Genomic DNA, 25,455 nt, shown 5'->3' with positions numbered 1-25,455 from the left:
ACGCCCATTTTTGTAGCTTATGGCGGATATCTGGAGCCAACTGAGTGAGAAATCTATCTTTTAAGATCACTTTTCCCTCTTCACTTTTGGGATCAATCTCAGTGAATCTGCGAAGGGCTTCTCTTAGTCTATCTAAGAATTTAGCAGGAGCTTCCTCCTCCTCCTGTTCTATTTCAGCCAATTTGCTATAGTTTAAAGGCTTAGAATTTTCCTTCCTGAGTCCTTCAAGAATACATCTGACAAAATGACTCTGATCCCATCTTCCTTTAGCTGTGTTGTAGTCCCAGTCTGCTTCTATAGTTGGGACCACTTGATTCCCAGTGGGGAGGGCCGCTATCTCGTCCTCTGTCTTAACTGCTGATTCATTACCAAGCCATTCATCTCCATAAGCAACCACTTTTCCCAAAACTCGAGTCTTTGAGTCGGGAGTCAGCGTTTGTCCCAAGATATACATCACATCCTTCCAAGTAAGGTCATAAAGCAGGGTAACACCTTTAAAGCTCTAATATATTTTTTCTGGGTCCTCTAGTCTCCCAGATCCTCCTTGATTTTTTGTATTTTTTTGATAAGAAAAAGGCTTATTAACTCTCATAGACTGATTATTTCTTCTGGTGGGTGTTTCATAAAGAGTCAACAGCTTGTGTGGCTGTTCCTTAGTCTCTCTGACTGCTCTACGCATATGATCCCAGGGATGGACTGGAGAAACCTGTTATTCTTTTTCTCTTTGTCTCCTGTCCTCCATCTCATCTCTTACTTCGATGGTCTGAGATTCTACTGAAACCAGAGTAGTCTGAGGTCATATGGAGACAGGAGTTGTTTGGACCTCCACGTGGGCAGTTTGAATCTCAGTATGGATTTCCACTGAGACCACAGCAGTTTGAATCTCAGTTTGGGTTTCCACTGAGACCAAGGCAGCCATTCTGAGGGGGGTTCTCTGGCTTTCAGTTTGTTCAGCTTGAAGCCCTGGATACGGGGGCAAAGTAGGAGGACAAGAGGGAGCTCAAGGTTTCACGCCCAAATCTATACCCTTAGGACATAAGTCTGGCATATTTCGCAGAGAGAAAAAGGGCAACACATATGTTACTTCTACCCATTTCCCTTATTCCTTACAGAACTGGTCTAATTGTAAAACAGTATTATAGTTAAGAGACCCTTCAACTAGCCACCATTTGCCATCCTCCAATGGAAACTGTGGTCATGCAGTATTGCATAGGAAGACCAGGTGTGTCTTCTTTAAGCCCTGGGGATCAAATCTATCCGTTTTTCAAGATACAGTTCAAAGGAGTGAGGCTGGAATTGTTAGCTTCCATCTGTAAGAGAGAAATAAAGCGACCAGTGCCATTTTTCTACCAGAGGTGTCCCTCCCTGCTCTAGATGGGGGTGTAGACAGACTTTACACCAAAAGCTTTTCCTTCCTGGTCAGACTTAGTCTGTCCCTTACTGCCACTGCCGCTGTCCTCGACCCTCCCAGTTCTACCACCGAGATGGTGTGGGGATGTACCAGGGGTAGACCTGATAGCATCTCTACCTGATATCCAGCTCTTCACCTTTAACATTGTCTGTCTGATTCCACCTGGGTGCAATCAGAGTAACCTTTCGATTGCCTCCCAAGCTAAGACCACTGGGGGAAACATTCATCACCTGAGTGCCTGTGCACGACCCTGAGTATATTTCTGACCATAATAAGACCAATACGAACATAAAGCTGGGATATTCTTTTCAAGCATTACCACATCAGTATAAGAGCCTCCTCTGGTCCACTATAAGCCTGTGTTACCAAAGGAAAAAATACCGACTGCAGTCCCAATCTGAGTAACCTTTAATCTCAGAAATGTCCTTGGTGCTAGAGCTCCATCTAGCTTCTGAGCTTTTGATTCCCAGTGAGGCTAGGCACTTTCTTGACTACCAATCCAAGTTTGGGACCTAAGCCACAGTACACAGTAACAGTATAGATCATAAGTCCCTTGAAAGTCTATGATCCAATAGATTAGGTTAGTACTTCTAATTCCCAAGGAGTTATGAAATGGTCAGAGAGACCAAAAAGTTTGACCAAGAAAGGAGAGTATGGTCCACATGCTTTGCCCATTTCTGGTCAGTTCCCAAAGGAGACATTGGGTGCCTCTTGGCATTGGCAGGTCGGTATAAACCCTTGACATGTTTCTGCCATAAGCCGTGTGAGATTACCGTGGAAGCGCAGAGCAGGTTTCTTCACTTGCTTCTCACAGGGCATGTCATTCATTCACACGAGCATACCGTAGAGTTAGTAAAGCACAGCAGAAAATGTGTTCGCTAAGAGAACAAAGAACTAGAGCTCCAAGTATCCTTACCTTGTCCTGAAGAATCCCGGACAAGCCCCCAAGATGAAAGGTTGTTGGATTACGACGCTGGGATTCTTGGCCCCCGGAGGAAAAGAATTCAATCCGGGGCCAGAGATGAGGCTTGATCGCTCAGAGCTTTTCTGTAATAAAGTTTTATTAAAATATAAAAGAGATAGAGAAAGCTTCTCACATAAGGATCAGAAGGGGGCAGAAAGAGTACCCCCCTGGTAGGCTTCAGCTGGGTGTTATATAGTCACCAGCAGCCTGTTAATGAAAGAAAGGAATGTCTCAAAACTTAGAATGGAACCAGGCCCCTCACCCATAAGATGTATTTTGGGATAATCTTGGCACCAAATGGTTTATCTCGGGCTATAAAATGATTAACTTGAATCTTGAAGAAGGGCAGGTCACCATGCAAATAGTTTCATTTACATAGATTAGATGAACAATATTGGAGTATAACATACTGGTGTATCAAGTAGATTCTGAGCCCATAAGGCAGAACGGACTTGAAGACAGAGTTTGGGGTAAATGCATAGTACGTTAGCATAGCTTAAGATAAACATTTTCATATGAAAAAGGCATTGGTTAACTTCAGGTGATACCAGGTATCATTATGGCAACACAGAATTTTAAGAGAAACATCCTTTTAAATTTGTATAGAGAAGGAAAAAATATCGCTAGTTTGTTTCCTCCTGCCACTATAGAGAGATAAAAATATCTGACACTTGCAGGCTATTTCCTCTGTTTGGAGACCCCTGGCCTTTCTGCCTATTACCCTCTCATATGTTCATCAGTGATATTGGCCTATATGGTGGCATCTTTGTTTGTTTTTGGTATTAGGGTGATGGTGGCCTCATAGAATGAGTTTGCCAGTTTGTCTTCGTCTGCAATTTTCTGGAAGAGTTTGAGGAGGATAGTTGTTAGCTCTTCTCTAAATTTTTGGTAGAATTCAACTGTGAAGCCATCTGGTCCTGAGCTTTAGTTTGCTGGAAGATTTCTGATTACAGTTTCAATTTTTGTGCTTGTGATGGGTCTGTTAAGATTTTCTATTTCTTCCTGGTTCAGTTTTGCAAAGTTTATTTTTCTTAGAATTTGTTCATTTCTTCCGAGTTGTCCATTTTATTGGCATATAGTTGCTGAGAGTAGTCTCTTAGGTTCCTTTGTATTTCTGTGTTGTCTGTTGTGATCTCTCCATTTTCATTTCTAAGTTTGTTGATTTGATTCTTCTCCCTTTATTTCTTGATGAGTCTGGGTAATGGTTTGTCAATTTTATTTATCCTCTCAAAGAACCAGGTTTTGACTTTGTTGATTTTCCTTATGGTCTTCTTTGTTTCTTTTGCATTTATTTACGGCCTACTTTTTAAGTTTTCTTTCCTTCTCCTAACCCTGGGGTTCTTCATTTATTCCTTTTCTGGTTGCTTTAGTGTAGTGTTAGGTTATTTATTTGACTTTTTTCTTGTTTCTTGAGGTAAGCCTGTATCGCTATGAACCTTCCCCTTAACACTGATTTAACAGTGTCCCATAGTTTTGGGGTTGTTGTGTTTTCATTTTTATCTGTTTCTATGCATATTTTGATTTCCTTTTTTTATTTTTATGTGGATTGTTCGTTATTCAGCAGCGTGTTGTTCAGCCTCTATATGTTGGAATTTTTAATAGTTTTTCTCCTGTAATTGACATCTAATCTTACTGCATTGTGGCCAGAAAAGATGCTTGGAATTATTTCATTTATTTTGAATTTACCAAGGCCAGATTTATGCCCTAGGATGTGTTCTATCCTGGAGAATTTTCCACGTGCACCTGCAAAAAAGTTGAAATTCATTGTTTTGGGGTGAAATGTCCTATAGATATCAATTAGGTCTAACAGGTCTATTGTATCATTTAAAGTTTGTGTTTCCTTGTTATTTCCCTGTTTAGTTGATCTATCCAGAGTTGTGAGTGGCTTATTAAAGTCTCCCACAATTCTTGTGTTATTGTTAATTTCCATATATATATATATATATATATATATATATATATATATAATTTTTGGCTGAACTAGGTCTTCATTGCTGCTCAGGACTTCTCTATTTGCAGCGTGCTGGGACTACTCTGTAATTGCAGTACACTGGCTTTTCAAACCTGTGTTTCTCTTGATGCAGATCATAGGCTCTAGGGTACTCAGGCTCAGTAGTTGTGACCCGCTGGTTTTGTTGCCCCAGGGCATTTGAAATCTTCCCAAGCCAGGTCTCAAACGCGTATCTTAAGCACTGGATCAAAAGGGAAAACACTCCAGAAGGAATTTGAAATACATCACTTTTACATGAAAGTGGCACCATGGCCTATTTTTAAGGAGACCAATAAAGGATTGTTCGCTACTTCAAGTATCCTCCTGAGACCAGGACTGATTTAGGTTCCCCTTCCAAGTGTTCCTACAGCATCTTGAAGCTGTCCCCGCCATGTCATTTTGTTCTTGCTTGAGTTTCTGAAACCCACACTAGAGCACAGCTTCCAGAGGACAGGGCTGTCACTTGACTCACTTGTAAGTATACATCAGTAGATATTGTCTCATTATACCAGACTCTAATGTCAAGACAAGGCTAAAGCAAAGATCAGTTATTTTATTATGAGTGTTAGGCTACAGGTTCAACTACAGTAATTGAAACTTAAATAACATTGTCTTAAATACAATACAATTTCAGTTCTCTTTTATATAATATTGGTGCAGGTCTCTTCACAGAAATGGGGACCCACTTCTTTCTTGTCACATCTTCCACCTGTGCTACTTACTTATGATCTAACATGGCTGCTCCAGCTCCTGTCATTACATCTGCATTCCAGCTAGTGGAACAGTAAATAACACTTCCATTTGGAAGTGACATATCACCTCTACTCAAATTCCACTGGCTAAAGTATCTTCCATGGTCATGGCAAACCTGTGGGTGGTGGGTTCACAGAAGGGCAGGGGAATGTGATCCTACTACAGAACATTCATGATGAGTAACAAGGGCCACCACCCTTCATTCATGTCCCTCTAGTTCATTCTTCTTTAGTTCTCCCCACACAGCTTCCAGCCTGTTTTGGTCTACAGATATAGATATGGATGAGGCTATAAGAGAGGGCATGCCAAGGCTGAACGAATATGGAGAAAACAAGAAAGGAAAGAAGATAAGAAAGTATAAAAATGCAAAATCTATAGGAAAATATGCATATAATCATAATTTTGCAGTTATAAAATTTAGACATAACTGTGGTTGATTAATCAATTTATAAAATAAAAATAAGAGAAATCTAAAATATAAATATATTCATTAAACCCAACAAAATAATAAGGCAAAATCATATTAAACACATAGTATTGCCAGGATTAGTTTGGATGCACATTGCAAAAAACTAAAGCAACCATTACTTTAGCAAGATAAACTTGATTTTTCTCTCCTACTTAAACAAAGCTGGTGGTGGGCCAGTGAGAGCTTGAGTAGTATCCGTCTCCAACATTACATGATTGTCCAATACAACTGCAGGAGTTCCAGCCATCACAACTAAAATCCAGACAACAGTTTGGAAGAAAGTAGGAAAGGGAAGTGTCCCATCTCTCAGCTCAATCAGCTCCTTGAAAACAGTCGTCCAAGAAATCCCTCTTAAAGGTCCTCATGCATCTCAGTCACCAGTTCTGACCAAGAGTATGGGTGCGTAGGAAATGCAGTCTTGTAACTACTGGGCTCATAGCTATATAACAAACTATTTTCAGTTTTTAAAGAGAAGCAGAGAATAGATCATTTTGTAGGCAGCCAGCAGTGTCTACCTTAAAGAACAAACCTTTTCTGAATATATTAGGCTGAACAGCTGGGCACAGTGTGGGAGCCAGGAGGAAGGAGCAGCAGTGAGAGACAGCTGGATGGATCTGAACTGCTCCAGAAAAAAAAAAAAAAAAAAAGAGACAGACTGATCAGGAGAGATCTTCTAAGGACTAAAATGAGGATTATATATACCACATGACCCAATTTATTTTGAAAACTGCTTTTCCAACTCAGGTCCCAAATCTCTCTTAATTCTTCAGCTTCTAAATACCTTGACTTTGTTACATCACATTCTGACCTACCTGCCTCATCTTCCTTATTTCTGTTCACATCACTTCACCATCTAGTCCACCAGCATTGCAAGATCCAGTACTGAGGAGTCAGTAACACTTTCTAGAAGTGTGTAGAAACACAATAACTATTTCTATTTTAATATTAATTTCTCCTGATCAAGATCTTTTGAAGGACTGATATGGCTAGAATTATAGAGATCTCACATTTGAGACCTTTTAAAAAACATTTCTTGTTATATTGGTCTGTTGGTAGTGATGCAGTCTTATTGTTGTACATCTGAGAAAGTATTTTATCTTCTTTTTGATATGTATTCTTCTTGGGTATATAATTCTGAGTCAGTTATATTCCTATCAGCATATTAAGAAGTGGTGCAAGTGTCCTCTGGCTAATATTGTTTCATATGCCTAATCTGCTGTCTTTCCCATTTTTGGTTCTACTGTGTCTGTTTTTCCTTCTGGTTACATTTCTTTGGTTGATTCTTTTAAACAATGAATTATCATGTGCCTTTGAATAGTTGTCCCTTTTCCTGTCCTTGAATTAATTGAACTTCTGCGTTAATGAGTTTAAAGCTTTCATCATATCTGGAAAATTTTCAGCCAGTAATTATGAAATTCTTTTCTCTATTCTCCTTCTGTCACTTCTTGTGGGATTCCATTCTCATATATTTCAGTGTTATTAAAATTGTTTCAAATCTCTGTGATGCACAATTAATTTTTTCCCACAGTCTTTTCATTCCTATTTTCCATGTCTCTATTTAACAAAATCAATATTCATCAGCTTCATGACTATAAAGATTATTATTCTAGGAAGGATTTTAATGTCTTTCCCAGCTAATTATGTAATGTTTACCTGTGTTTTTACTAATTGATTTTTCCCTCATTACGGATATTTTCTTGCTTCTTTACACACTGGAAACTTTTTTTCTTTTTAAATTTATGTAATTATCTTAACTAGAGTATAATTATTTACAATATTTTGATTGACCTAGGACAAATGTTTTCACAATTCATATGGAAATTTTAAATTGGATATTGGATTAGAAAGATGGTAACGATAACCTTGTATGTGAGATAGCAAAGGAGACATTGATGTATGGATATGGCAATATTTACCCTTTGGATGCTGGATATTCTTAATGTTTATAAATTATTCCTACAATGTTTGCAAATACTATTACTTTCTTGGAAACAATTGTATTTTTTGAAGGCTTGCTGTTCAGGTTTTTTAGCTAATATAAGACCAGACTTTAGACCAGGTTTACTATTCCCCACTAGTAAGGCAATATTGTCTTCAGGGCCATAGTGATGTCATAGGAATTATGAGTAATTTCCATGCTGGTGAGTGGGGACACCAATAGACTTGGCTCAATTTGAGACTCACTGATTGTTCCCTATAATTCTGACCAGTACTATCAACTCTCTGCTGAAAACTGGAAGGGTATCACCTGTACACTTGCACAGTTCTCTGTGTGTAGCTCTCTCCTGTGAACCCTAAATATCTAGTCTCAAATCTCTCTTTTTGAGGAGACTGCTTGTCTCTGCCTAGATAGCCCTTCCATATATGTGTTGGAGACTATTTCTAGAGTTGGGGCAATTGTAGAACTCACCTTGCTTGCTCCCCGCCTCAGGAATCCATTCTCTGTTGCCTGACATTTGATGTAAAAAAACTGCTCTTTCATTGATCTCATCTACTTTCAAGTTGTTTGAGACAGGAGGATAAATGTGTCCTTTGCTCCTCTATGTTGACCAAAATGGAGGTTCCCCTGCAATCAGAACTCACTGAATGCCTGAGTGAGTGAATTCTAGGCAGTGACTTCTGTGCATGGGTGCAGACTAACTACGGATATGTGTTTGGACTTTGGGGAGCCCGTCTGGCTGGAGAAACATGACAATTACAACTAGCATTTGCAATGGGGTATGTGCAGTTCAGTTCAGTCGTTCAGTCATGTTCAACTCTTTGCAATCCCATGGACTGCAGCATGCCAGGCTTCTCTGTTCTTAACCAACTCCTGGATTTCGCTCAAACTCATGTCATCAAGTCGATGATGCCATCCAACCATCTCATCCTCTGTCATCCTCTTCTCCTCCTGCCTTCAATCTTTCCCAGTAATAAGGTCTTTTCTAATAAGTCAGTTCCTCACATCAGTTGGCCAAAGTATTGGAATTTCAGCTTCAGCATTGATCCTTCCAATGAATATTCAGGATTGATTTCCTTTAGAATGGACTTGTTGGATCTCCTTGTAATCCAAGGGATTCTCAAGAGTCTTGTCCAACACCACAGTTCAAAACCTTCGATTCTTCATTACTCACCATTCTTTATGCTCCAACTGTCTCATCCATACATGACAACTGGAAAATCATAGCTTTGATTATACTGAACTTTTTCAGCAAAGGAATGTCTCTGCTTTTAAAAATGCTGCTAGACTTATCATACCTTTTCTTTCTTTCTTTCTTTCTTTTTTTTATTGTCCTCATCTTTATTTTTTTTTAATTTTTATTTTTTTACTTTACAATATTGTATTGGTTTTGCCATACATCAACATGAATCTGCCACGAGTGTACATAAGTTTCCACTCGTGAACCACCCTCCCACCTCCCTCCCCATACCATCCCTCTGGGTTATCCCAGTGCACCAGCTCCAAGCATCCTGTATCCTGCATCGAACCTAGACTGGCGATTCGTTTCTTATATTATATTATACATGTTTCAATGCTATTCTCCCAAATCATCCTACCCTCTCCCTCTCCCACAGAGTCAAAAAGTCTGTTCTGTATATCTGCGTCTCTTTTGCTTTTTCGCATACAGGGTTATCATTACCATCTCTTCAAACAAGCAAGCATTTTTTTTTTTTTAATTTCATGGATGCAGTCATCATCTCCAGTGATTTTGGAGCCCCCCAAAATAAAGTCTCTCACTGTTTCCATTGTTTCCCCATCTATTTGCCATGAAGTGATGGGACCTAATGCCATGATCTTCATTTTCTTAATGTGGAGTTTAAGCCAGATATTTCACTCTCCTCTTTCACTTTCATCAAGAGGCTCTTTAGTTTCTCTTCACGTTCTGCCATGAGAGTGGTGACTTCTGCATATCTGAGGTTATTGATATTTCTACCAGCAAATGTGATTTCAGCTTGTGCTTCATCCAGTTGGGCATTTCACATGATGTACTCAGCATATAGTTTAAACAAGCAGGGTGACAATATACAGCCTTGAACCAGTCTGCTATTCAAAGTTCAGTTCTAACTGTTGCTTCTTGACCTGCATACAGATTTCTCAGAAGGCAGGTAAGATGGTCTGGTATTCCAATCTCAGTAAGTTTTCCACAGTTTGTTGTGATCCACACAGTCAAAGGCTTTTGCATGGTCAATAAAGCAGAAGTAAGTATATTTCTGGAATTCTCTTTCTTTTTCTATGATCCAACAGACAATCTCAATTTGATCTCTGCTTCCTCTGCCTTTCCTAAATCCAGCTTGAACATATAGGCATTCACAGTTCATGTACTGTTGAAGACTTGATTGGAGAAATTACTTCAGTAACATGTGAGATGAGTGCAACTGTGTGGTAGTTGAACATTCTTTGAAATCACCTTTCTTTGGAATTGCAATGAAAACGACCTTTCCAGTCCTGTGGCCACTGCTGAGTTTTCCAAATTTCCTAGCGTATTAAGTGCAGCACTTTGACAGCATCATCTTTCAGGATTTGAAATAGCTCAACTGCAATTCCATCACCTCCACTAGCTTTACTCGCAGTGATGCTTCTTAAGGCCCTCTTGACTTCACATTTCAGGATGTCCAGCTCTAAGTGAATGATCACACCATCATGGTTATCTTGGTCATTAATATCCTTTTTGTATAGTTCTTCTATATATTCCTTCAACCACTTCTTAATATATTCTGCTTCTCTTAGGTCCATGCCATTTCTGTCTTTTATTTGGCCCATCTTTGCATAAAATAATCCTTCCCTACGTCTAATTTTATTTTGCAGATCTCTGGTCTTTCCCATTCTATTGTGTTCCTCTATATTTTTGCACGGATCACTTAGGAAGGCTTTTTTAAAATCTCTTCTTGCTCTCTTTGGAACTCTGCATTCAGATTGGTGTGTGTTTCTTTTCTTTTTTGCCTTTTGTGTCTCTTCTTTTCTAAGTTAGTTCTAAGGCATCCTCAGACAACCATTGTGTGTTTTTTCATTTCATTTTCTTGGAGATGGCCTTGATGAGGCACGTACAGATCAAAAAACAAAGATCACTGCATCCAGTTCCATTATTTCATGGCAAATACATGGAGAAACAATGAAAGCAGTGGCAGACTTTAGTTCCCTGAGCTCCAAAATCACTGCAGATTGTGACTGCAACTGTGGAAAAAAAAAAAAAAAAGACACTTGGTTTTTGAAAGAAAAGCTATGAAAAACCTTGACAGCATACTAAAAAGCAGAGACATTACTTTACCAGCCAAGGTCTATATAGTTAAAGCTGTGGTTTTTCCAGAAGTCGTGAGCAGATGTGAGAGTTGACCATAAAGTAAGCTGAGTACCAAAGAATTTATGCTTTTAAATTGTGATGTTGGACAAGACTCCTGAGAGTCCCTTGGAATGCAAGGATATCCAACCAGTCCATCCTAAAGGAAATCAGTCCTGGATATTCATTGGAAGGACCGATGCTGAAGCTGAACTTCCATTACTTTGGCCAATGGATGGATAGAAATGACTCATTATAAAAGACCCCGATGCTGGGAAAGATTAAAGGCAGGAGGCAAAGGGGAATACAGAAGATGAAATTGCTGGGTGGCATCATCAACTTGATGAACATGAGTTTGAGCAAGCTCTGGGATCCTGGCTTGCTGCACCCCATGATATAGCAAAGAGTTGGACATGACTGAGAGATTGAACTGAACTGATGTACAGAAGACAATCAGGGAGCAGGAAGAAGTCTTTAAGGGAGGAGGAGAGAACAATTCCTGGATAGCTGACAATTTTGGGTCAGCAGGCCATTTCAAGCTGGAGAGGCTCTAGGGAAGCAATTCTATGCCAGGTGGAGAGAATGGTAAAAGAAAAGCAGGGTGGCAGTGCTGGGATTTCCCAGATGACTAGATCACAGTTCTATTAAACTTTATCACCCATGGCAGATTCATGTCAATGTATGGCAAAACCAATACAGTATTGTAAAGTAAAATAAAGTAAAAATAAAATTAAAAAAGAAAACAAACTTTATCAGTGGTGAATATTGTTAGGTGATTGGAAACATGAGTTTTGTTTTTAAGTGGTAGAGAAATATACAATGGAATGACTGATGATGAAAATGAAGTGCCAACACTTAGGCCAATGGTGTCAAGACCCAGCTCTTTGGAATAGACCTTGATGCTGGGGAAGATTTTGGACAGAAGGAGAGGGAATAAAAGGATGAGATTGTGAGATGGCATCACCTACTCAAAGGACATGAACTTGAGGAAACTACACAAAATAGTGAGAGACAGGGAAGCCTGTTTTGTTGCCGAACATGTAATCACAAAGAGTCAGACATGACTTAGCAACTGAACGATACCAGTGAGGACACAGGGTCCAGTAAAGGCACTGGTCCTGGTTGGAGTGGAGAAAGACTTAGCTGGAAGAGGAGACTCCCATCCTCTGGTGCAGGTGCTTGAATCCAAGGCAAGGAGCACAAGATTTTGAATGTGTTACCAAGTATTGTTTTCTGAAAAACAAAATTTCTTTTCTGCTGGAGAGAGAGCTTTGACTGAGTTTGTTCTCTAGATTTTACTGAGGGATGTGGAAGGGATCTGGAATGGGATGAGTCTGCAAAAACCAGGTGATCAGGTGCTGCGCGTTGAGGCTAGTGGTAGACATTCTACACTAGGTGGCAAATGATTCCAGAAAAAGTGTCCCTTCTGACGTGAACATGCCAATGTATTACATTGTTTCAGCAGATCACTTCAATGTTATTTTGGGGCAATCATGAAGTGGATGGGTGGTTTGCTTTTGTCAATTCCTGTGGGTAGTTAGATGACTAAAGGTTTGGTTACTTCATTTCATGGTTGGACTCATGCTTGGGAAAGAAAATTAAATCAAGTCCACACATATTTGGTCATTAAACAGCAAGCATAGGAAGGATTCTAAGGCAACTGTAGGTAATTTAAACAGGAGGGGCCAAATGGTGACAGTTTCATTTAACATGCTGAGATTGAATTGTACAGGTTGCCATAGCTGTTGCTATGACAAGTTGCCATAACAGCTACTTCTTGCTACGCTGGAGATTTGGAAAACCGAAAAGAGACGAAAAGCCTTACAACTCTCCTTGCAGTGTGCTTTAAGGCTAGAAGTAGTTGACAAGGAAAGGCTGAGTGGTAAGGCTGGGGAGGGAGCAACCTGAGCCTGTAATCATTAGCTCTTGTTGGGGCCAAGGAAACAGAAGCATCGGCTCCGTCAGAGTTCAGGGTCAGGGTTCAGAGATGGATGTCATTTGGCTTCAATCAATATTTAGCCTTGGGGATAGCAGCCATAACCTCTAAACAGAAGATTTCCTTCTCCCCAGATGGCAGAATAATTCGTATTTGTTCCAGACTCAGGAACCCAGTAAACCCTCTCAGGGCTATCTGTTCTTAGCGGGCACACATGCATCGAGAGGTGGAATTATCATCATGGTGCCCATTGACCAGATGAGAATACTGAGGTTAAGGTACTTGATCAAGGTCACAGAGCTAAGCACGTGTGAAGCCACAAACCCAGGGTAACCCTCCACAAATTGTGTGTTTTTGCTCCACACCCACTGGGAGTGGTGGGTGGTGATCTGGCAACATTGCTTAGGCAGAAGCAAGCAGTATTCAGGCTTAAATTGAAGTAAGTAAGGAAAACCAGTAGAACATTCAGCTATGACCTAAATCAAATCCCTTATGATGTGATAGTGGAGATGAAAAATAGATTAAGGGACTTGGTCTGGAAGCCTGAAGAACTATGGATGGAGGTTTGTAACATTGTAGGAGAGGTGGTCACCAAAACCATCCCCAAGAAAAACAAATGTGAGAAGGAAAGGGGTTGCCTGAGGAGGCCTTAAAAACAGCTGAGAAAATAAGAGAAGTGAAAGGCAAAGGAGAAAGGGAAAGATATGCCAATGTAATGCGGACTTCAAGAGAATAGCAAGGGGACATAAGAAAATCTTCATAATCGAACACTGCAAGAATTAGAGGAAAAAAATAGAATTGTAAAGAGTATAGATCGCTTCAGGAAAATTGGGGCTACCAGAGGAATACTTCAAGCAAGGATGGGCACAATAAAGGACAGAAAAGTCAAAGACCTAACAGAAGCAGATGAGATTAAGAAGAGGTGTCAAGAATGTGCAGAAGAACTGTACAAAAGTGGTCATAAAGACTGGGATAGTGATGATGCTTGGGTCATTCATGTAAAGCTCGATATACTGGAGTATGAAGTTAAGTGGGCCTTAGGAAGCATCACTACAAACATTGATAGGAGAGGTGATGGAATTCCAGTTGAGCTATTTAAAAATCCTAAAGAATGAGGCTGTAAAAGTGTTGCATTCAATATGTCATCAAATTTGGAAAACTCATCAGTGGCCACAGTGCTGGCAAAGGTCAGTTTTAATTCCAATCCAAAAGAAAGGCAATTCCAAAGAATGTTCAACCTATCATGCACTTGTGCTCATCTCACTTGCTAGCAATGTAATGCTCAAAATCCTTCTAGCTAAGCTTCAACAAACTGTGGGAAATTCTTAAGGAAATGGAAGTACCAGATCACCTTACCTGTCTTCTGAAAAGTCTGTATGTAGCTCAAAAACTGGCACTTAGAATCAGACAGAAAAAAACTGAAAGATTTAAAAGGGGGAAAGAAGTGTGACAAGGTGTACAACCTCACTCTGGTTATTTACTTTCTATATATGTATCCTATATTTCTATATAGGATACATCGTTTGATATGCTGGTATTCATAAATCCCAAGCTGGAATAAAGATTGCTGGGAGAAATATCAACATCCAAAGATATGAAGATGACATTGCCCTAATGGCAGAAAGCAAAGAATAACTTAAAAAGCCTGTTGGTGAGGAGAGGAGCTGCAAAAACTGGCTTAAAACTCAATATTCCAACTATTCACAAAAAGATACTCAACATTCATGGCATCCAGTCCCAACTTCATGCCATATAGATAAGGGAAAAGTGGAAACAGTGGCAGATTTTATTTTCTTGGGCTCCAAAACCACTATGGACCTTGACTGCAGCCACAAAATTAAAAGACACTTGCTTCTTGGAAGGAAGAAAGGTCATGAAAAACCTGCACACTGTATTAAAAAGCAGAGACTTACTTTGCTACAGAGGTCTCTAGTGTCAAAACTATGATTTTTCCAGTAATCATGAACAAATATGCTAGCGGGACCATAATAAAGGGTGAATGCAAAAGAATTGAGCTTTTGAACTGTGGTGCTTGAGAAGATTCTTGAGAGTCCCTTATACAACGAGGAGATCAAACCAGTCAATCTGAAAGGAAATCAACCTGTGACCCCTGCTGACTCAGCTGAGGCATCTACTGAGGGATTCCAGATGGAATCAACACTACATGAACTGAAGGAATGGATGAACTGAAAGAATGGAAAGAATGGGTGCTTCCACTTCAAAAGTGCCTAAACATGGCAGCTTCAAGCAAATAATTTGTAGCTCCACTCCTGGAGGAAGCTCAGTAAGCTCTGTAACCTGGGTCCCCTGATACATGTGTCGCATTCTCCCCAGTAGCATTGGAGGCAAGGAAGGGCATTCTGGACCCTGGAGGAGGGGGATGGCTCAGGGATCTACTGTGGCCACCACTTACAAATTGAGACTGTAAAGGACAGAGCAGGCATATTTGTCAGAGAGCTGGTGACTGGGGTGTGGGAACAAGAGGGAATCAGCTGTGCATGAAGTACCTCACTCAAAATCCCCTGGAGGAGAAGCCCAGTGGTAAGATCATCTGAAATGCAACAAAGAGAGTTTATTTCATTATCCCTTATAATTCCTCTGAATGAGGAGGTGGTGGAGTAGTGGGTTATCAGAAACTCTTCCATGGCCTAGACCATCTGCCAGTCGCTCTCCTTGGGGCTGCCTCTCCCCAGCTTCAGTCATATAGTTCTGGAGGAAATTGACAATCATGTGTGTTGCTGAGTCAGGGCCAGAGACCATGTAAAGCCAGTCATAAGACCCCATGTCCCTGCCAGGATGGCTGATCTGGGGCTGTACATGTGAACTGAGGTGGGTCATTCAGAGAACACCCTTGAACTCTGATGTCTGTAATCTTCTTTCCTTACTAGGTGATGCTTTTGGGATTTAAAACCCTAGGGCAGGTAGCTTGAACTCCCTCAAAAGGTGTAGAAGGCTTAAGGAAGAATGCTGTCACACTAAGACCATCAAAGTAGACTGAAGGGAAAGAGCTAAGGTGAGAGAGAATTGATGACTTCTGATTTCTTGTGTCTAGTCACTGAGATCTTTGTATTTGCTCTGATTCTTGTATCCTGGATTGCCAGAATCATTTCAGTGAGTCTCCTGTTTCCTTGAAGCCAGTTGGACTAGGGCTCCTCTCTATTTTGATTCAGACTTGGTTTTAGATCCTCCACTCCAGACACAAACAGAGGCAACCATTTGTGTCCACACCACTAAGAGTGAAACCCTTTATTCTTTATTGAGAATAGGGTGTACAGACCACCAAATACAGTTCACCAGCATCCTGGGCAGGAGTGCCCAAAGTGTGAGTGAGTGTGTGTTAGAAGCGGCTTTACTGATTCCCAAAACACTCCAAGCATTTACACTGCCCGTGCCAGACCAATTCTGTCATTCCCTCGATCAAAGACCGAGAAATACAGCCTCAGGAAGACGTCACCCAGGATCCAGATCTCTGTAGATGAACTCAGTCTATGCACTTTAAAGGCGGCAAAGCAGTGACCTCTATCATCCTGGGGGAGTCAGAGACACACACCAGTCAGCATGAGCCCCTACTGGTGACTTCCCCCAAAATTCAGACCCAGTGCAATTCTTTGCTTTATTTCCCTGTTTTGGTAAGTATCATGGGGTTTTCTCACTAGCAGGGGTTGTGAGAGTTCATCCAAAAGCAAAGAGGGCCAAGACATGAGGTTATCATGAGGATAAGTGTGGTGAGTGGAGGACTGGGAGTTGGGGAAACAGAGGAATGAGAAACAACGAAGTCCTACTGTAGAGTGTAAGGAACTATATTCAATATTCAGTGATAGACCACATGAAAAAGAATAAAAGAAAATATATCTTTTATGTGTATACTGAGTCACATTGTTGTGTGGCAGAACTTAACACAACCCTGAAGATTAACCACACTTCAATATATTTTTTTTTTAGGAAATAAAGATTGTGTCCAAAGTTCCCCTCACTCCCTGTTTCTTTTCTTCTGATTCCTACTCCTTGTTTTCTCTGCAGAGAATGCTGGTTCTCCTCCTGCGTCCCAACAATCCATACTTTACTTAAAAACGTTTTTTGTTTTGGAGTATAGCTGATTAATAATATTCTGAGTTTCAGGTGTTCAGTAGGAACTCAACAATATGTATCCAGGTATCCTGGTCCCAAGGACACCCCTCCTATCCAGGCTGTCATATAACTGAGTGGAGTTCCCTGTGCTACAAAGTAACTTGACGTCGGTTATCCGTCTTAAATAGATAGTGCCCATAACACGTTCTTGAAGACTTAACTCAGGAACTCTGAGAAGCCTCCTTCATCCCACACTCACCCTCTTTGGCCACTCCAGGCTTGATTGGGTAACGTACTCTGGTCCCCCATCCCCACTGGTCAGTCCGTAGCCCTCATCACCTCTCGTAAGTCCCCAGTACCCCAGCACAGACCACCTTGAGATGCCATTTGCATGGAATCCAGTGCAGTTTTGCCTAGAACCAAGCAACCCTCCATATGGTTCAGTGAGTTTGTGGTTTTAGAATTCCTTGAATTCCCTCTCTTCCTCAAAGCCTTCTCTGAGCCCATCAGCCAGCTCTGAATTCTCGCAAGGAGCTGACATGAAGCCTCCACCCTGTGCCGGGGCTGAGCAGTCACAGCACACCCTTTATTCACCTTAGTATCCAACCTCCCCACAGAGAGGTTGGGTCCTTCAGCTAACAAATGAGGCACCTGGCCGGAGCAATGAGAAGATGCAGCCGAGAACTAGACTGACCATATAATTTATCATCCAAACCAGGAAAAGTTCAAGAAGGGAACAGAGACTGTTAACTTATTCTGGGACATCACACTGGGACTGTCCCCAGCCATTCTCCTTGTAACATGGCCTATTTCAGGGACTGCTAGAGCTGAATTTCATGTTCTTACACCTACAGGTTCAGATTGAATTGAAGCTCTTTGAGGACTGACGACCTTAGTGTTCCTCTCTCCTTGTGACTCCCACCATGCCATAAGGTGTGCCATCTCCACATTTATTTCAGGATGATCAGTGTCCCACATAGCCCTTACTTCTCAAGTGAAAGTGAAGTCGCTCAGTTGTGTCCGACTCTTTGTGATCCCATGGACTGTAGCCTATCAGGCTCCTCCGTCCATGGGATTTTCCAGGCAAGAGTGCTGGAGTGGATTGCCATTTCCTGCTCCAGGGGATCTTCCCGACCCAGGAATCGAACCCGGGTCTCCTGCATTGCAGGCAGAGGCTTTACCCTATGAGCCACCAGGGAAGCCCCTTACCTCTCAAGTGATTGGTTTTGTGGGAGGCACTGGCCCAACCCCAGGGCTCAGCAGCATCTGCAATGGTGTGCCATGGCCTCCAGAGGGCGCCCTCCTCCCAGCAGCAGCGCAAGTGTTCCTGCAAGCTCCAGTTTGAGAACCAACCCTCAGTACTGTCTCCTCACCTTGAGAATGTAGGCTCGACCTGGCACTCGGTAGTTGTTGCTTTTGATGGTGAAGATAATAGAGGGTAGGCTATTGACTGCAGAACATGAAACGTAGTACTGTTAGAGAGAGAGGGAGAGAGGTTGGCCCTGGAGATCCTTGTTGTGTGTGGAGACTGGGTGTGACCCTGGGGCATGACCCTTCACCTCAGAATCCCGTGGCTTGGCACCGATAATCTTCAAGATGTTTTTGACCAGTGTACTTGGGCCTACGATTTCTGATGACCCGGTGTCCACAAGGGCATTGCAGCCTCCAGAACAAGCAATAACCTTTCTTTTCATGGAGATGCTGAGAGACAATGGAAGAAAGCGGGCATCAAGGTCACTCTGAGTCTACCTAGAGTTGCCCTCTTCCCAACTGTCTCATAAACTGCCCTTCATCTGTTGCCCTCTTTTTCTTTACTCTCGACACAGCTCCTTTCTTGATATCTTCGAATGCACTACTTGAATACACTGGGATCTTTTGTACCTTGACACAAGCTGGTCTTCCTTCCTAGAGAAGCCCCCTCCCCTTTGACTAGCAAATTTTTTCTCATCTTGCAGATTCCACCTTAATTGTATTGTTTTCGGGAAGGTTTTCCTCCGGTGTTTATCAGTCTCCTACCTTGGTCACTCTCTGTAGACCCTTCCTCATGTCTGCTGCTGCTGCTGCTGCTGCTGCTAATTCACTTCACTTATGTCCAAATCTGTGGGACCTCATAGAATGCAGCCCACCAGGGTCCGCAATCCCTGGGATTTTCAAGGCAAAGTACTGGAATGGGTTGCCATTGCCTTCTCCTCCTCAAGCCAAGTGTGTTCCAAAGTCACAATTCACTATGTGGGCAAGTCACTTCATATACATCTGCCTTCTTAGATGTGAGAATGAGTTTTATTCTCCTTGACTCCCTAAAGTGCCTGGCACACAGTGGACTCCCAGTGCTTGTCTGTTCAATGAGTGAATGAAGACTGAGAAAATAATAAGAAACATGCAGAGAGCTGTATCTGATGGGGAACCAATACCGGGTCACACACAGAGTGAAGATGGAGATTCACAGGGGTGGCAGATCCTCATAGTAGGTGGAGAGAGGGGATCGTCTGGGACAGGTTGTCTCCCAGCACTGCTCCTACAACCAGCTCAGACCTTGAGACCTTGACCAGGAAATATATGACCAGCCCACAGAAACTCCAAAGGATAGGTCAGCCTTTGCTTGAGGGTATCACACAGAATCCTATCAATTATGCCTTTTGTCCTCAGGTCACTCCTGGATCCCACCTTCCTGATTCTCCGTTATAGCCCCTGTCCTACTGTGTGCCAAAGAACGTGGGGTGTCCTTTTTATTAGTTGGTTTCACATCTTAAGACTGCAGCCAGCCTCTCTCCACTGCTGGGTAGCTGCTCCCTAATAAGACCAGTTTTCCCCCATTTTCTCAGGACAGCCCCTGAGAACTTCCTATGTCTTAGGTAGCCCTGGACAATCAGTCATCTTATCATAACTCTGTTCAGGCTGGAGAAATTCTCCCTGATCCTGTGTTCACTACACTGTAGAGTCCTCTAACCATGCTCCCCACCTCAAAGGGCAGTGAGTGCAGCCCTCTCTCAGCAGCACAGACCTCTCTGGACCCTTTTAGGACACTTGCCAGAGCCTTACTCAGAAGGCCTGGGGATTATGAACCCATGGGTTGTTTGTGTATTTATGTGCTTGTGTGTTTGTTTGTTTGTGTGTTTGTATGCATCCCTGTGTGTGCTTGTGTGTCTCTGACTAGCTACGCATGTTTATATGTGTCTCTGTGTAGGTTTATATGTGTCTGCTTGTGTGTTTCCATGTGTCTGTGTGTCTGTCTGTGTCGTTGAAGGTGGTGTATATGTCTGTGTGACTGTGTGTCTGAGAATGCATTTGTGTGTGTCTGCCTGTGTCCATGTACAGTAGTGGGAGCATCACTTGGGCTGACCCTCAGAGGGAGAGGCTTACCGGTCCATGTGAACAGTCCAGGAATCTGCTTTGATCAGTGGTATCCAGGTGAGCTCTCCCTTGTAGTAGCGGTGGTCCACCCCACCAAACATCACCACACTACCCTCCCGCTCATCTCTGTAGAGAGAAGTGAGGAGGTGATCTTTGTAGGACAGTAACAATAGCACTGTCTTAGAGCTGTGTTTGTCTACCCATCAAGGTCCTAATAAGGTCCCCATGTACAGATGCAGAAATAGCGTCTAGGAGAGACTGAGATACAGACTGAGGTCTGTTACTGGCTAGTGAGTGGTACAGAGGAGGTTAGAAGCTGAATCACTTGGCTGGGCTCCACCCACTATGTCTTCTGAAGACACCCTGGACCTCCAGCGACCTGACTGCTCAGCCAACCTGAGGACATGGTGCTGAAATGTTTTGGTTTCCTATTGTCCACCTTGTCATTATTCAGGAAAATCAAGGCCTGGGAGTTTTAAGGGTGTGGGTTCAGTTCACCCAGTGTTGGCTCCACTGGCCTGTGACCTCTACTGTCCATAGGGCCCCACACTGAGAAGGGACCCCACCTCTGCTCTCCTTGTCTTGAAATGCCTAACATTTCTTGAACAAGGGGTTCCACATATTTGTGTCCCACACTTTCATTTCGCACTGGCTCCTACAAATTGGGTAACTGGTCCTGGGCTCCCAGTGGAATGCTAACGAGGAAGGAAAGACATCCACCATCCTTCTTCTTCCTTCCTTATCAAATTCATAAGCAAATCTTAATGCCTTTTCCTTCAACTTGTTTTCTGTTGTCTTCTTTTAGTATTCCTTCTAACTCACCACCCTAGACCATATTACTGGTCTTGAGCCCAAGAGTAGGGTTGTGTTCCAATAAAATATTATTTATAAAAGCCAGGAGTGAAGCCAGTTGGGCCCTGGGGCCATAGTTATCCTGGGTTAGATTATCTCTCAGGGTACTTCTTTATCAAGTGTTCAATAATTTTTGTGCACCTGAAAGAATCTTACATCAAATTTGGAGAAGGGGATTGTCCATTTCAGACTTACTTGCTCAAGTAGAAGGCAAAAACAGGCTCAGAAATGGCACCTTCGTTCTTCAACTTGTAAAAGATGGGGATCCCTCCAGTGTAGGATATGTTGGAGTAGCTCAAGCCCAAGATGCCATCAAAAATCATGCCCTCAAACCCTGATTCTTCCATGCATAGGCCAAACTGCTGGTCAGTACTGACAAGGTCACCAATCTATGGGAGACAAGAGTGTTCCCACTTACAGATATGTGAAGTGGGGCTAAGACTGGGCTGGGGTACATTGCCATTAGATGCTCAGAGAAGAATTGAGGCTGGGGTCTGTCTTCAGTGGCCCACAGACAGTTAAATCAAGCTGGGAGGGGAATTTGGCTTCCATTTGAGAGAGGCTGTGAATTTTAAAACATCTGCCCCTCTGAAAAACAACACCTAGGTGAGTGAAATTGGCCTCATGGCTTCTGTCCAGGTGGGGCAACCAAGAGTCAGGCCAGGTGACATAGGTGACACCCTAGGGACAAAACAATCGAGAGCAATTTAGCCTTCTCTTTGGCATCACTGTGATCGATGACAGGAATGGACTGTATCATCTATAATGTACTGAGGATTCTGCCACTGTTCAGGAAGGCAGAAGCCAAAAACACAATCTTGCTTGCAGGGTTCTATGAAATTACTGTCTGAGGAATTCACTTTTTGGGATATGTATATATTTCTGTGAGTGTGTATGAGAGAGCAACAGAGAGAAGTGAACAACTCAATATTTTAGGGGAGGCAGGCCATAGGTTTATTAGATTCTCAATGGTCATCTAGAGTGAGAATTCATTTATCAGGCCCCTTGACTTCTCAGGCCTCCAGGTGCCCACTATGGATACCTGAAGCCCTTGACTACCCCCAAGGGCCCACAGATGAGTTTTATTCTGTCCCCAAACACCCCACAGCAACTTTAGTCCTGAAAAGCCAGCCTAACTCCACCACTTACCACATGTGTGCCCTCAGCAAGGCCCTTGCTGTCTGCACCTAAGTTTCCTCATATGTCTCACGAGGTAATCAGAGTAAATTCTGTGTGGGGTTGTTGCAGGATTAAACCAGTTATCACCTGAAAGTGCCTGGAACATTCAGTGAATATAAAAGTGGGTACTTTTATCCCTTCTTCTCGCTCCCAGCAACATGAACCTTGAACTGCTCATGGGCAGAGGAGCTGCAAGTCCACACCTCAAGCCACTCTCTGGGTTAGCTAATTTGCTTGCTTGTGTATCACCACGGGCACTGCCTCCCCAGAGACATGATCCTATGGATAAGATGGCCAGTATCTATGGGAGTTAGTCTAGGAAGGGTCCTGCCAGATGGTCTTTCATCTGTTGCAAGCAGTGGTCACTCCATAGCCAGTCCTGCCTCAGCATTTGTTACACTGTTACCCGAACTGTGTCATGAGCAACAAATCCTTCAATTCTCCCAGATCCATAGGTGATGCTGAAGGTCTTCCTGCTAAGCCGGAAGGTGGAAGAATCGACATGTCTGAACCTAATGCGTTTAGCTGCAGACATAAGAGATGAGTGTTATCACGTGCCAAGGGTGGAAACAGGGTGACAGGGCAAGTGAAGGATTGTCCGGGTAGGGAGTGTCTGTACTCACAACAGGTTGTGCTGATGCAAAAGATGGAGGGCACCCACAAATCAGATGAGCCTGTGTCAAAGATAACCTGGAATTCCTGAGGGGGTGTTCCAATGGTGATGTTACCCAAGTAGAACAACTACAGGGAGAAGGAGGGAGGGGGTTAGTGCAGAACTGGCTACCCTCTATTCCCACACTGATGCCTCCCTCTGGGTGTCACATGTCTCTTGAGATCACTTTCTAACCACCGTGCAGCTCACAGACTTTGGTCACAGATGTATCTGCATTTGATATATTTTTCCTGTGCAACATTGTATGCAGGATATTGACCCTATGAACAGGCATTGAAGTGGTACCTCCTGCATGGAAAGCCAAGAGATAACCTCTGGGCCTCCAGAATCACTGGAAATCCAGGGAGGTCCTGGTGCCTTCATTTGAGAATTTCTGTCGTCTCTTCAAACCCAGCCTTAGTACCTGCTTCTCCAGGTCTTTCTTGATCAACTCCAGCCACTCCCTCTAAACTCAGACCGCATCCAATCCACAGCACACAGCTGACTCTCTCATTTGACATGCATTTACTCTTTGCCTCTCTCTCAGGCTAGCATGGGAATTTTTAAAGACATCTTGAAGACAAAATAAGCCCTTTTTCTAATCTAAAAACAGTAAGCACTGTGCTAGATTCTTATGGCTTTACATGGAATACGAGCTCAGTATAACTTTTTACTGCTGTGGTTTTTGCATCTGTGGAAACTGATGTCCTCTACCTGGGATTCACAATTGCTTTGCAGTTGGTTCTACCTTTTGATCAGTGATGGTTCACTTTTCATCTATAACTGAGTGGCTCACTTAGTTCAGAAGGAACAATCGCCCTCAAACTAATGGCAAAACTCTAACACACAAATAGATGCTTACCTGCCACCTGGTAATTGCGAGGCCCAAAGACCAAAAGTTGAGGATGAAAGTGCGCTCTCCTCTGGGTCGGGTCCCTCTTTTCCAGTGTCTCTGCCTCCTGCAGGAACCCCAACCCCATCATCCCACCTGACACCTCCAGATGAGCACCAGTGCTAGACTAGAGAACCAGAAGGCCCCGTGGAGCACCATTCCCCCAAAATACTCACATCTCTGATGTTTCTCAGGGAGTGACTAGTTAGATTAGAGCCACGAAAAGAAATTTGGGACAGTTTGTAAGCATGCTCCTTCACAAAATTGTTCAGCATGTTTCTTCCACTGACAGTATTTCTCATGGTCTTCACTCTCTTTAGAGGTATTCTTTCACCAAACATTTGACAAAAACAATGAAGGTGCCACAATTAGCTGTCAGTGTTAAGGTATAAAAAACATAGATTTGAATACAGGTTCTGTTCTGCAGTCTTGGGTAAGCCATATGACCATATGGTGTCTAAGTCTCCCCTTCAGTAAAATGGTGAAATGCAACAATACAAACCCTCCAAATAAAATATCTTGGGGATAAGTGAAGTGATGGATATGAGGTACCTCAAAATAGGAAGTCTCAACAATGACAGCCATTAGCATTGCTGCTGTCATCTCACTCATTCCTTCTCATAGAACCTCAAGGAAGGAGATAGAAGGGGGACTCTTAACTTCTTTTACAAGGGAGCAATTTGAAGTGCAAGAGGTTTCTGAGTCGACTGTGTTCATAATGCTTGTCTGATATAAAACAGGGTAAAACTGTGTATCTTTCTCCAAGTTGAAAGAGAAGAGAGAGTTGAAAGAAGAATCCAAGATATAGGGAACAAGTAAGGGAAATTGAGAGGATTGAGAAGGAAGTAAGGGTCAAATCAAAAATTAAAAGAAAACCACACAAAGAAAAATACACTCCCAGTGACTTCCAAAGAGATGGAGAGATAAATGACAGTGATACAGAGATGCTGACGTAGACGTATACACACTGATGTAGACCGGGAAAAAAGAGGACATGTTGAATAAAATGTAGAAAGGTGCTATTCCACATGATCACATCAACGTCTGCATAGACTGTGCACTGAACAGTTGTAGGAGTTGCATTTTCAATAGGTCATGACATGACTGGACCCCAAGATTTGTGCAACTCAAATCTACACCAAAACCTTGGGATCCACAGTTCCTATAGCAAGTTACTTATCAATAAGTAAGAGTTGAACTTTAAGACTCTTAGGGAAATATTCCATTCCCTTCAAACCCTGATGGCTGGAAGAATAATCGGATGAAAAGAAAAATCTGAGAAAGGAATATGATGTGACTTACAGTCCCCATACTTACTTGACTATGCACTTTGAGAAGGCCACCAGCACAAGGAGCACAAGCCACTTCATGTTTCTTTCCTGGCTCCAAGTATTCAGGGAAGTTTGGGTTCTTAGCATGTAGTGGTGACCAGGACCCCCTAGTTATATATTCTCTGACTTACCCTAGTTTTCACCTTTAGGCCACTAAAAGATCTGGAAAAAAAAAAAAAAAAAGACCCGCACACAAAGGTCTCGATAAAATCTTTACCTTCATCAGTGTCCTTGGCGAGTGGCCTTTGAAGCTTTACAGAATACAGAGAATTGAACAGTGATCTCTTCTTTGAAGCTTGGCTGGACAATCAAACTGATCTGCATGTACATCTAAGAAGACGGAAAACTTTGC

General features: G+C 42.4%; 1 protein-coding gene across 1 annotated transcript; it reads right to left on the bottom strand.

Moving 5' to 3' along the window:
• Positions 1-16,155: 16,155 nt before the first annotated feature.
• On the bottom strand, positions 16,156-25,190 carry LOC138082699 (pregnancy-associated glycoprotein 1-like). The gene is made up of 9 exons (XM_068975987.1): positions 25,090-25,190; positions 23,949-24,099; positions 22,852-22,969; positions 22,635-22,753; positions 21,245-21,438; positions 20,207-20,323; positions 18,406-18,547; positions 18,220-18,318; positions 16,156-16,305 (listed from the first exon to the last, which is right to left on the bottom strand). The coding sequence occupies exons 1-9, from the start codon at positions 25,188-25,190 to the stop codon at positions 16,156-16,158; spliced, it is 1,191 nt and encodes a 396-aa protein (XP_068832088.1).
• Positions 25,191-25,455: the final 265 nt, after the last annotated feature.

The sequence above is a fragment of the Capricornis sumatraensis genome, chromosome 8 (assembly GCF_032405125.1).
Source record: "Capricornis sumatraensis isolate serow.1 chromosome 8, serow.2, whole genome shotgun sequence".
NCBI lineage: Eukaryota > Metazoa > Chordata > Mammalia > Artiodactyla > Bovidae > Capricornis > Capricornis sumatraensis.
Note: the sequence above shows the minus strand (reverse complement) of the source record. Positions and strands in the feature narration are given on the sequence as shown.

Bases quoted from the DNA above. Each gene is read 5' to 3' on its own strand.
- LOC138082699 (XM_068975987.1), bottom strand. From the start codon at position 25,190: ATGCTAAGAACCCAAACTTCCCTGAATACTTGGAGCCAGGAAAGAAAC. The intron at 22,754-22,851 runs GTGAGTACAGAC...TTATGTCTGCAG, and splicing joins TTGCATCAGCACAACCTGTT to CTAAACGCATTAGGTTCAGA. The intron at 18,548-20,206 runs GTAAGCCTCTCC...ATTGTCTCTCAG, and splicing joins TGGACTGTTCACATGGACCG to CATCTCCATGAAAAGAAAGG.